We start from the raw sequence: 13,607 nt of genomic DNA, 5'->3' as shown, positions 1-13,607 counted from the left end.
TGGGTGTAATCCCTCATTGGTCCAGGCGTGTTCATCGTAGAAAAAGCTTCAGTTGTTTCATCTGGACTCACTAACTCTTAACTGAGTCCAGATGAAACAACTGAAGCTTTTTCTACGATGTCTAATTCAAACTACATTTGAAACGAGTTTTCAGTTTTACATTAAAACGATCAGTTCAAAATGTCTAAATATCCAGTCGTTTGAAAATAACCTCAAACTGTTTTCTGATGGTTTGTTTGTTTGTTTGTTTGTTTGTTTGTTTCTTCTCCTACCTCAGATGCGCTGCTGCGGTGGGTTTGTGCTTTTGGTCAGTTTGGCCTTGGCCTCGGCCAAAGTCCAGGACGTGCTCATGAGGAAGAGCGCCCCCGTCAGGACAGATGACGTGCTCATGAGGAAGAACGCCCCCGTCAGGACAGATGACGTGCTCATGAGGAAGAGCGCCCCCGTCAGGACAGATGACGTGCTCATGAGGAAGAGCGCCCCCGTCAGGACAGATGACGTGCTCATGAGGAAGAGCGCCCCCGTCAGGACACATGACGTGCTCATGAGGAAGAGCGCCCCCGTCAGGACAGATGACGTGCTCATGAGGAAGAGCGCCCCCGTCAGGACAGATGACGTGCTCATGAGGAAGAGCGCCCCCGTCAGGACAGATGACGTGCTCATGAGGAAGAACGCCCCCGTCAGGACAGATGACGTGCTCATGAGGAAGAGCGCCCCCGTCAGGACAGATGACGTGCTCATGAGGAAGAGCGCCCCCGTCAGGACACATGACGTGCTCATGAGGAAGAGCGCCCCCGTCAGGACAGATGACGTGCTCATGAGGAAGAGCGCCCCCGTCAGGACAGGTGAGGAACTACAAGCAGCGTTATGTCATTCACTCCGCACTCCACTAACCACTCTGCCACTGCGTTTGTCCCTCAGTGTCTCTTTTGAACCCGGAGCTGGAGGGGCGTGTCCCAGAGTCCTCCCTAAGCCCCTTCCTCCCCTCTGCTCTGACCCCGCCCTCCTTAGACCAGGACCAGAACCCAGCCCTGCCCGGGGACTTCCTGTTCGGGGACAATGTGAACTTGGAGTGGAAAGAGTTCGACGGTTCGATTCCCAACGGCGCCGTGTCCATCTACAACGGCTACACGGAGCGCAGCGACTACGTGTGCAAGTACCAGTGCGAGGCGGGCTTCTACCAGCCCACGCTCGGCCCGTACTGCCGCTACCCCTACGGCGACCGCGAGTACTACGCCCCCGAGTTCCAGCTGCTCACCAACAGGGACAACTTCGAGTTCCTGGAGTGGAAGGAGGACTCGTACGGCTCCGTGCCCAAACACTCGGTCCGAACCTGCGCCAACGTGGGCATCTACGTGGGCAAGAACAAGTACGGCCTGGGCAAAGTCGTGCCCCAGTTTGAGGCCTTCTTCTTACCCTGGGAAGGAGACGAGTACTGGTACAAGAAATACCAGGTATCTTCCTCTGCATCTTCTGCTCCGTTCATGTTTCCTTTGAAATGAACCCTTAGAGCCCATTTAAGGGGTCCAAAAGGCACATTTACACTGGCCCTGACCAGTTCACTTTAGAGCCCTCGGTCTGGGTCATGTTCATGTGTCTGTGCTTCCTGCTCAGGGTCTGGCTCCGCCTCCTGAGACTCTGACATCATTTAGACAGAACTCATCTTTTCTTCATAAATCTGATCTAAAGCTAGTGTGTGTGAGGGGCGTGGCTAAAGCTAGTGTGTGTGAGGGGCGTGGCTAAAGCTAGTGTGTGTGAGGGGCGTGGCTAAAGCTAGTGTGTGTGAGGGGCGTGGCTAAAGCTAGTGTGTGAGGGGCGTGGCTAAAGCTAGTGTGTGTGAGGGGCGTGGCTAAAGCTAGTGCGTGTGAGGGGCGTGGCTAAAGCTAAGTGCGTGTGAGGGGCGTGGCTAAAGCTAAGTGTATGTGAGGGGCGTGGCTAAAGCTAAGTGTATGTGAGGGGCGTGGCTAAAGCTAAGTGTATGTGAGGGGCGTGACGTTTGAACCTCTCTTTATGTCATGCTTTGGCTTTGGATCATGACAGACGCTTAATGACCTGGAAATATCAGATTGTGGCTCTTGACAAAGCGAGTGCCGTGCGGCCATAAACAGCTGTTGCTAACGTGCTTTGTTAGCTTTGTGTTGCTAACGTGCTTTGCTAGCTCTGTGTTGCTAACGTGCTTTGCTAGCTCTGTGTTGTTAACGTGCTTTGCTAGCTTTGTGTTGCTAAGGCTCCACACAGTTGTTAGCATCAGTGGAAACACAGCGCTTTAGCACGAGATAAAGTCAGAGTTTGAGACAAATTATTCTTTTGAGTCTGTGTTCTCTCTGGTCCAATCATCATCTTTGCAGAGAAGTCAAAGAAATGGGGCAAAACTGTTCCTGTACACGCTAGCTTTAGCCACGCCCCTCACACACACACACACACTGGAATGGCTAAACGTCTTTTTGTGACTCGCTCAGATCGACCTCATTTGCTTTTGTCATATTTGCTTTTCCGCGCAGGTGATGACCATAAACCGCGACATGTACACGCAGCACGTGTCTGACGTGAAGTACGCCATCGACGAGGCGGCCATCTTCCAGTACCCTCCCGAGACCATGCAGCTCTCCGGCGTCACCAACAACGAGTGCCAGAGCGTGTCCAAGATGGTGACGCTGAGCAAGACCACGGAGCTGGAGACCACGTGGAGCATCGGGCGCGGGACCATGATCGGGGTCACCGGCAGCATCACGGCTAAGATCCCGTTCATCGGCGAGGGCGGCATCGAGCTCGGGGGAGAGAAGACGCTGCAGTTCGACCGAGGTGCGGGACATTCAGTCTTTTCTGTGATTCTATGAGTACAAAAATGCACACAAATGACCACTAGAGGCAAAATCCAGTATCAGACGCTATGTGCACTTCTTTTTTCTTCTTTGATAATGTTTTGGAGGACGGAAAAAGAAAGCGTCAATCAATCAAGAGATGTCACAGTATTGCACATGAGAACAGGGCGTGGTGATGGTCTGCAGCGGCCGCATGAGGAGATCTCAGACATGTCCATGTTTGTCGTGAGTCGAAGGGCGAAAAGAGCAGTAAAAACAGCTCTGAAACCACCGCTTCTGACTGTGATTTTCCTCTGTTAACCCTGTTCTAACGGTGTTCCTCTTCAAAGACCAGGACCAGGACTGAGACCAGGACCAGGACCAGGACCAGGACTAAGACCAGGACCAGGACCAGGACCAGGACTAAGACCAGGACCAGGACCAGGACCAGGACCAGGACCAGGACTAAGACCAGGACCAGGACCAGGACCAGGACCAGGACCATGACCAGGACTGAGACCAGGACCAGGACCAGGACCAGGACTGAGACCAGGACCAGGACTAAGACCAGGACCATGACTAAGACCAGGACCAGGACCAAGACCAGGACCAGGACCATGACTAAGACCAGGACCAGGACCATGATCAGGACTAAGACCAGGACCAGGACCAGGACCATGACCAGGACCAGGACCATGATCAGGACCAGGACCAGGACTGAGACCAGGACCAGGACTAAGACCAGGACCAGGACCAGGACCATAACTATAACTAGAAACTATAACCACAACCATAACCATAACCATAACTATAACTATAACTATAACCATAAAGACCATAGGGTTAGGGTTAAAGAGACCATAAAGACCGTAACCATAACCATGACCATAACCATAACCATAACCATGACCATGACCATAACTATAACTATAACTAGAAACCATGACCATAACCATGACCATGACCATAACTATAACTATAACTAGAAACCATGACCATGACCATGACCATGACCATGACCATAACCATGACCATAACCATGACCATGACCATAACCATGACCATGACCATAATTGTGACCATAACCATGACCATAACTAGAACTAGAACTAGAAACCATGACCATGACCATGACCATGACCATAACTAGAACTAGAACTAGAAACCATGACCATGACCATGACCATGACCATGACCATAACCATGACCATAACCATGACCATGACCATAACCATGACCATAACCATGACCATAACCATGACCATAATTGTGACCATGACCATGACCATGACCATAACCATGACCATAACCATGACCATGACCATGACCATGACCATGACCATGACCATAACCATGACCATAACCATGACCATGACCATAACCATGACCATAACCATGACCATAACCATGACCATGACCATAACCATGACCATAACCATGACCATAATTGTGACCATAACCATGACCATAACTAGAACTAGAACTAGAAACCATGACCATAACCATGACCATAACCATGACCATAATTGTGACCATAACCATGACCATAACTAGAACTAGAACTAGAAACCATGACCATGACCATGACCATGACCATAACTAGAACTAGAACTAGAAACCATGACCATAACCATGACCATGACCATGACCATGACCATGACCATGACCATGACCATGACCATGACCATAACCATGACCATAACCATGACCATGACCATGACCATAACCATGACCATAACCATGACCATAACTAGAACTAGAACTAGAACTAGAAACCATGACCATGACCATAACCATAACCATAACCATGACCATAACCATGACCATAACCATAGCCATGACCATAACCATGACCATGACCATGACCATAACTATAACTATAACTATAACTAGAAACCATGACCATGACCATAACCATGACCATGACCATAACCATGACCATAACCATGACCATAACCATAGCCATGACCATAACCATGACCATAACCATGACCATAACCATAGCCATGACCATGACCATAACTAGAACTAGAACTAGAACTAGAACTAGAAACCATGACCATGACCATGACCATGACCATGACCATAACCATGACCATAATTATAACTATAACTAGAAACCATGACCATAACCATGACCATGACCATGACCATGACTAGAACTAGAACTAGAACTAGAAACCATGACCATGACCATGACAATGACCATGACCATAACCATGACCATAATTATAACTATAACTAGAAACCATGACAATGACCATGACCATGACCATGACCATGACCATAACCATAACTATAACTAGAAACTATGACCATAACCATGACCATGACCATGACTAGAACTAGAACTAGAACTAGAAACCATGACCATGACCATGACAATGACCATGACCATGACCATGACCATGACCATAACCATGACCATGACCATAACTAGAACTAGAACTAGAAACCATGACCATGACCATGACAATGACCATGACCATGACCATGACCATGACCATAACCATGACCATGACCATAACTAGAACTAGAACTAGAAACCATGACCATAACCATGACCATGACCATAATTATAACTATAACTAGAAACCATGACCATAACCATGACCATAACTAGAACTATAACTATAACTAGAAACTATGACCATAACCATGACCATGACCATGACCATGACCATAACTAGAACTATAACTATAACTAGAAACTATGACCATAACCATGACCATGACCATGACCATGACTAGAACTAGAACTAGAACTAGAAACCATGACAATAACCATAATGCTACACCTGCAGCCGCAGTTAGCTTCTCAAAAGAAGGCACCATATTAGTCCTTTAAACAAAGCTGACATCAGTGTGTCTGTGACGGTTTGTGGGTTCGATCACATGTTCAGGCAAGTTTATCCTCCGAGAGCCGGGCCGTGCGCTGTTAGCATGCTAGCCGCGACACGTCCCCTTTAAGAAGCGTGTTCCCTCTGACCCCTGACCTCTGACCCCAGGGACGACGCACGTGGAGGCCATCTCTCACTCGGTGTCGGTGGAGCTGACGGTGCCGCCGAACCACTCGTGCCGCGTGAGGATGGAAGGTCGCCGGTTCAAAGCCGACGTGCCATACAGCGCCCGCCTCAGCCGCACGTACCGCAACGGCGAGACGCAGTGGACGTCCATCGCCGGGACGTACGACGGCGTCCAGATCGGAGAGGTCAGAGCCGTGGTGGAGCGCTGCGAGCCGGTGTCCGACGCCCTGCCCTGCCCATGAGCAACACACTCCACAACAACACAAATACACTTCAGGAGCTTTATCTTCATTTCAGACGTTTTGACCAGAGATCTGTTTATTTCATTATTATTTAACTTGTCTCCATAATGTCCATAGTGTCCATAGTGTCCATAGTGTCCATACGTCACTTAGAAACCAGTGAAATATTCTACGTCACAAATGATTCATAATGAAATAATTAAATCTCATTTTGTCAAAACTGCTTAAATCGAGATTAAAATTCTGAATTCAAGGCATTTCACGCGAGATGTGAAACAGAAACAAAAATGAAACAACAATTTAATAAAAAACTTTGCACATTCATTTGTTTTATTGTGTTTTGTCATGACATATATTATATTATAAATGTTAAACATCCCAGTTCTGAGAGGGTTTGAGGTTCTGTTCCTTCATGTTGGAAAGACATTTATTGCATTAGTTTCATGCCACAGTGTGACTCAGAAAGACTAACTATAACTACACATTTTTATTCAAGTTCCAAAAAGTTAAAAAGGCAGCAATTTATTATAAAATAAGCAAAAGCTACTCTGAAGTTAATTATGACGCTTATTCTGATGCTAACGCTAGCTGATGCGCACTCTGCAGCTAACTCTGACTCTCACTCTGATGCTAACTCTGATGCTAACTCTGATGCTAACTGTGACGCTCACTCTGATGCTAACTCTGATGCTAACTCTGATGCTAACTCTGATGCTAACTCTGACGCTAACTCTGATGCTAACTCTGACGCTCACTCTGATGTTAACTCTGATGCTAACTCTGATGCTAACTCTGACGCTAACTCTGATGCTAACTCTGACGCTCACTCTGATGTTAACTCTGATGCTAACTCTGATGCTCACTCTGATGTTAACTCTGATGCTAACTCTGATGCTCACTCTGATGCTAACTCTGACACTCACTCTGATGCTAACTCTGATGCTAACTCTGACGCTAACTCTGATGTTAACTCTGATGCTAACTCTGATGCTCACTCTGATGCTAACTCTGATGCTAACTCTGATGCTAACTCTGACACTCACTCTGATGCTAACTCTGATGCTAACTCTGACGCTAACTCTGATGTTAACTCTGATGCTAACTCTGATGCTCACTCTGATGCTAACTCTGATGCTAACTCTGATGCTAACTCTGACACTCACTCTGATGCTAACTCTGATGCTAACTCTGACGCTCACTCTGACGCTCACTCTGATGCCAACTCTGATGCTAACTCTGATGCTAACTCTGACGCTCACTCTGATGCTAACTCTGATGCTAACTCTGATGCTAACTCTGACGCTCACTCTGATGCTAACTCTGATGCTAACTCTGATGCTAACTCTGACGCTCACTCTGATGCTAACTCTGATGCTAACTCTGATGCTAACTCTGACGCTCACTCTGATGCTAACTCTGATGCTAACTCTGACGCTCACTCTGACGCTCACTCTGATGCTAACTCTGATGCTAACTCTGATGCTAACTCTGACACTCACTCTGACGCTCACTCTGATGCTAACTCTGACGCTCACTCTGATGCTAACTCTGATGCTAACTCTGATGCTAATGCTGACGCTCACTCTGATGCTAACTCTGATGCTAACTCTGATGCTAACTCTGACGCTCACTCTGACGCTAACTCTGATGCTAACTCTGATGCTAACTCTGAACAGGAGCTGCTCATTCAGATGAATACGTGGAGAGAGGTGGACTTTACAAAGACAGACTGACAGCTCTGATTGGCAGATGTTAAAATACTTATTTACAACAAAAACATATAAATAAATTATTTAACAATCAGACATGGATTTGTTTGACTTTGAGCCTCTCACAGTGGAAATGCACCGACGATAAACATGTCAGAACAACATCATTTATCACAGGGAGAACGTGCAAAATCACAGGTCATGTTTATGTTTGTTTATGTCATGTTTATGTTTGTTTATGTCATGTCAGCTTCATTTGCCTCAAATACAGAACATTGTAACAACTTTAATCTGTGAGTTCAAAGTTCAGTCAAATCATAAAAAGGTTGAAGGTCGAGATTTTCCTGATATTATTTATTGCTTCTTAATAAACAGACTCAGAGTTTGTCCTTTCACTTGTATCTCACGGCCAGGCAAGATCTCTGACCCTTTCTGAGTTTATTAGAGTTTATTAGAGTTTATTAGAGTTTATGAGGGGCAGCACTTTGGACGTGAGGAAAGATCTGCTCCAGGAGAAAGTGTTTCAGAGACTGAGAGTGAACAGAGCAAACATTGAGCAAGATCGCCCCCTAGTTTAGACCTGGTTTAGTCCTGGTTTAGACCTGGTTTAGTCCTGGTTTAGTCCTGGTTTAGTCCTGGTTTAGTCCTGGTTTAGTCCTGGTTTAGACCTGGTTTAGTCCTGGTTTAGTCCTGGTTTAGTCCTGGTTTGGACCTGGTTTAGACCTGGTTTAGACCTGGTTTAGACCTGGTTTAGACCTGGTTTAGTCCTGGTTTAGACCTGGTTTAGACGTGGTTTAGACCTGGTTTAGTCCTGGTTTAGTCCTGGTTTAGACCTGGTTTAGACCTGGTTTAGTCCTAGTTTAGTCCTGGTTTAGTCCTGGTTTAGTCCTGGTTTAGACCTGGTTTAGTCCTGGTTTAGACCTGGTTTAGACCTGGTTTAGTCCTGGTTTAGTCCTGGTTTAGACCTGGTTTAGACCTGGTTTAGTCCTAGTTTAGTCCTGGTTTAGTCCTGGTTTAGTCCTGGTTTAGACCTGGTTTAGTCCTGGTTTAGTCCTGGTTTAGTCCTGGTTTAGACCTGCTTTAGTCCTGGTTTAGACCTGGTTTAGACCTGGTTTAGACCTGGTTTAGACCTGGTTTAGTCCTAGTTTAGTCCTGGTTTAGACCTGGTTTAGACGTGGTTTAGACCTGGTTTAGTCCTGGTTTAGTCCTGGTTTAGACCTGGTTTAGACCTGGTTTAGTCCTAGTTTAGTCCTGGTGTAGACCTGGTTTAGTCCTGGTTTAGTCCTGGTTTAGTCCTGGTTTAGTCCTGGTTTAGACCTGGTTTAGTCCTGGTTTAGACCTGGTTTAGACCTGGTTTAGTCCTGGTTTAGACCTGGTTTAGTCCTAGTTTAGTCCTGGTTTAGTCCTGGTTTAGTCCTGGTTTAGTCCTGGTTTAGACCCGGTTTAGACCTGGTTTAGTCCTGGTTTAGACCTGGTTTAGTCCTGGTTTAGTCCTGGTTTAGTCCTGGTTTAGACCTGGTTTAGTCCTGGTTTAGACCTGGTTTAGTCCTGGTTTAGTCCTGGTTTAGACCTGGTTTAGTCCTGGTTTAGACCTGGTTTAGACCTGGTTTAGACCTGGTTTAGTCCTGGTTTAGACCTGGTTTAGTCCTGGTTTAGTCCTGGTTTAGACCTGGTTTAGTCCTGGTTTAGACCTGGTTTAGTCCTGGTTTAGTCCTGGTTTAGACCTGGTTTAGTCCTGGTTTAGACCTGGTTTAGTCCTGGTTTAGTCCTGGTTTAGACCTGGTTTAGTCCTGGTTTAGACCTGGTTTAGACCTGGTTTAGTCCTGGTTTAGTCCTGGTTTAGTCCTGGTTTAGTCCTGGTTTAGACCTGGTTTAGTCCTGGTTTAGACCTGGTTTAGACCTGGTTTAGTCCTGGTTTAGACCTGGTTTAGTCCTGGTTTAGACCTGGTTTAGACCTGGTTTAGTCCTGGTTTAGTCCTGGTTTAGTCCTGGTTTAGACCTGGTTTAGACCTGGTTTAGTCCTGGTTTATTGGGGTCATTAATGGAGGAGGAGTAAGAGCTCAGACTCAGTGCAGCTGCAGCAGCGTCGAGGTAAGAGTCTGTGATTTATGTAAAAGAATAATAAACATATTAATCATCATCACAAACTGGGACAGAACTGGACCTGGACCTGGACCTGGACCTGGACTGGACCTGGACTGGACCTGGACCTGGACCTGGACCTGGACCTGGACTGGACCTGGACCTGGACCTGGTCTGGACCTGGACCTGGACCTGGACTGGACTGGACCTGGACTGGACCTGGACTGGACCTGGACTGGACCTGGACTGGACCTGGACCTGGTCTGGACCTGGACCTGGACTGGACCTGGACTGGACCTGGACTGGACCTGGACCTGGTCTGGACCTGGACCTGGACCTGGACTGGACTGGACCTGGACTGGACCTGGACTGGACTGGACCTGGACTGGACCTGGACCTGGTCTGGACCTGGACCTGGACCTGGACTGGACCTGGACTGGACCTGGACCTGGACTGGACCTGGACTGGACCTGGACTGGACCTGGACCTGGTCTGGACCTGGACCTGGACCTGGACTGGACCTGGTCTGGACCTGGACCTGGACTGGACTGGACCTGGACTGGACCTGGACCTGGACTGGACCTGGACTGGACCTGGACTGGACCTGGACCTGGGTCTGGGTCTGGACCTGGTCTGGACCTGGACCTGGACTGGACTGGACCTGGACTGGACCTGGACTGGACCTGGACTGGACCTGGACCTGGACCTGGACTGGACCTGGACCTGGACCTGGACCTGGACCTGGACCTGGATCTTATAGAAACAGAAGAATGTTTGAAACTTTTGAAAATATATTTTTTCAGTTGTAATTTTATTTTCACAGTTTCTATAAAAGTATTTTTAAAAAGACACATTTTCTGCAAAATCAACTGACGACCTTTGAACCCGTTGTATTTGTTTGATTCATGTTCGACTGAAACGCCAGCGTCTTCACCTTCCCCGTAGCCCCGCCCACATCCTGTACTTATGTCATTATTTAGAAATGAGGACTCTGAGTGACACCGTGAAGAGGCGGGGCTTATCACCGTGAAGAGGCGGGGCTTATCACCGTGAAGAGGCGGGGATTATCACCGTGAAGAGGCGGGGCTTGTGACAGTGAAGAGGCGGGGCTCATCACAGTGAAGAGGCGGGGCTTATGAGAGCGAAGAGGCGGGGCTCATCAAAGTGAAGAGGCGGGGCTTATGACAGTGAAGAGGCGGGGCTTATCACCGTGAAGAGGCGGGGCTTATCACCGTGAAGAGGCGGGGCTTATCACCGTGAAGAGGCGGGGATTATCACCGTGAAGAGGCGGGGCTTATGACAGTGAAGAGGCGGGGCTCATCACAGTGAAGAGGCGGGGCTTATGAGAGCGAAGAGGTGGGGCTTATGAGAGCGAAGAGGCGGGGCTCATCAAAGTGAAGAGGCGGGGCTTATGAGAGCGAAGAGGTGGGGCTTATGAGAGCGAAGAGGCGGGGCTCATCAAAGTGAAGAGGCGGGGCTTATCACCGTGAAGAGGCGGGGCTTATCACCGTGAAGAGGCGGGGATTATCACCGTGAAGAGGCGGGGCTTATGACAGTGAAGAGGCGGGGCTCATCACAGTGAAGAGGCGGGGCTTATCACCGTGAAGAGGCGGGGATTATCACCGTGAAGAGGCGGGGCTTATGACAGTGAAGAGGCGGGGCTCATCACAGTGAAGAGGCGGGGCTTATGAGAGCGAAGAGGCGGGGCTCATCAAAGTGAAGAGGCGGGGCTTATGACAGTGAAGAGGCGGGGCTCATCAAAGTGAAGAGGCGGGTGAAGAGGCGGGGCTAAGTGATGGATGTTGAGTGACTTTAACTCTTTCATGCTCGTCTGTTGCAGATGCTGTGGTGCTCCGTGCTCCCTCTGCTGGTGGCTCTGCTCCACTGCAGCTCTGTTCAGCCTGAGCCGCTGCTGTTTGTGTCTCAGGTCCAGAACCAGGACCAGAACCAGGTCCAGAACCAGGACCAGAACCAGGACCAGGAGCCCAGTGAGTTTCTCCAGTGTATGAATGTGATCCACAATGTTGTGCTCAATGGTCTTATACTGAGAGTCATGTGGTGCCTGAGGTTCCTGTACAGTTCTTATACTGAGAGTCATGTGGTGCCTGAGGTTCCTGTACAGGTCTTATACTGAGAGTCATGTGGTGCCTGAGGTTCCTGTACAGGTCTTATACTGAGAGTCATGTGGTGCCTGAGGTTCCTGTACAGGTCTTATACTGAGAGTCATGTGGTGCCTGAGGTTCCTGTACAGGTCTTATACTGAGAGTCATGTGGTGCCTGAGGTTCCTGTACAGGTCTTATACTGAGAGTCATGTGGTGCCTGAGGTTCCTGTACAGGTCTTATACTGAGAGTCATGTGGTGCCTGAGGTTCCTGTACAGGTCTTATACTGAGAGTCATGTGGTGCCGGGGGTTCCTGTACAGGTCTTATACTGAGAGTCATGTGGTGCCGGGGGTTCCTGTACAGGTCTTATACTGAGAGTCATGTGGTGCCTTAGGTTCCTGTACAGGTCTTATACTGAGAGTCATGTGGTGCCTGAGGTTCCTGTACAGGTCTTATACTGAGAGTCATGTGGTGCCTGAGGTTCCTGTACAGGTCTTATACTGAGAGTCATGTGGTGCCTGAGGTTCCTGTACAGGTCTTATACTGAGAGTCATGTGGTGCCTGAGGTTCCTGTACAGGTCTTATACTGAGAGTCATGTGGTGCCTGAGGTTCCTGTACAGGTCTTATACTGAGAGTCATGTGGTGCCTGAGGTTCCTGTACAGGTCTTATACTGAGAGTCATGTGGTGCCTGAGGTTCCTGTACAGGTCTTATACTGAGAGTCATGTGGTGCCTGAGGTTCCTGTACAGGTCTTATACTGAGAGTCATGTGGTGCCTGAGGTTCCTGTACAGGTCTTATACTGAGAGTCATGTGGTGCCGGGGGTTCCTGTACAGGTCTTATACTGAGAGTCATGTGGTGCCGGGGGTTCCTGTACAGGTCTTATACTGAGAGTCATGTGGTGCCTTAGGTTCCTGTACAGGTCTTATACTGAGAGTCATGTGGTGCCTGAGGTTCCTGTACAGGTCTTATACTGAGAGTCATGTGGTGCCTGAGGTTCCTGTACAGGTCTTATACTGAGAGTCATGTGGTGCCGGGGGTTCCTGTACAGGTCTTATACTGAGAGTCATGTGGTGCCTTAGGTTCCTGTACAGTTCTTATACTGAGAGTCATGTGGTGCCTTAGGTTCCTGTACAGGTCTTATACTGAGAGTCATGTGGTGCCGGGGGTTCCTGTACAGGTCTTATACTGAGAGTCATGTGGTGCCTGAGGTTCCTGTACAGGTCTTATACTGAGAGTCATGTGGTGCCTGAGGTTCCTGTACAGGTCTTATACTGAGAGTCATGTGGTGCCTGAGGTTCCTGTACAGGTCTTATACTGAGAGTAATGTGGTGCCTGAGGTTCCTGTACAGGTCTTATACTGAGAGTCATGTGGTGCCGGGGGTTCCTGTACAGGTCTTATACTGAGAGTCATGTGGTGCCTTAGGTTCCTGTACAGGTCTTATACTGAGAGTCATGTGGTGCCTGAGGTTCCTGTACAGGTCTTATACTGAGAGTCATGTGGTGCCTGAGGTTCCTGTACAGGTCTTAAACTGAGAGTCATGTGGTGCCTGAGGTTCCTGTACAGGTCTTATACTGAGAGTCATGTGGTGCCGGGGGTTCCTGTACAGGTCTTATACTGAGAGTCATGTGGTGCCTTAGGTT

General features: G+C 48.4%; 1 protein-coding gene across 1 annotated transcript; it reads left to right on the top strand.

Moving 5' to 3' along the window:
- The first annotated feature begins 604 nt into the window (after nt 1–604).
- LOC140347289 (natterin-3-like) lies at nt 605–6,070 on the top strand. The gene is made up of 4 exons (XM_072433680.1): nt 605–845; nt 922–1,454; nt 2,502–2,802; nt 5,810–6,070. Exons 1-4 carry the CDS (start codon nt 623–625, stop codon nt 6,067–6,069), a joined length of 1,317 nt encoding a protein of 438 aa, XP_072289781.1. The 5' UTR covers nt 605–622; the 3' UTR covers nt 6,070.
- Nucleotides 6,071–13,607: the final 7,537 nt, after the last annotated feature.

Source organism: Eucyclogobius newberryi, unplaced genomic scaffold (assembly GCF_026437365.1).
Source record: "Eucyclogobius newberryi isolate DKJ021-1_F unplaced genomic scaffold, fEucNew1.0.hap1 SCAF_6, whole genome shotgun sequence".
NCBI classification, from domain to species: Eukaryota; Metazoa; Chordata; class Actinopteri; order Gobiiformes; family Gobiidae; genus Eucyclogobius; species Eucyclogobius newberryi.
The sequence above is the reverse complement of the archived record's forward strand: the minus strand, read 5'-3'. Positions and strand labels throughout refer to the sequence as shown.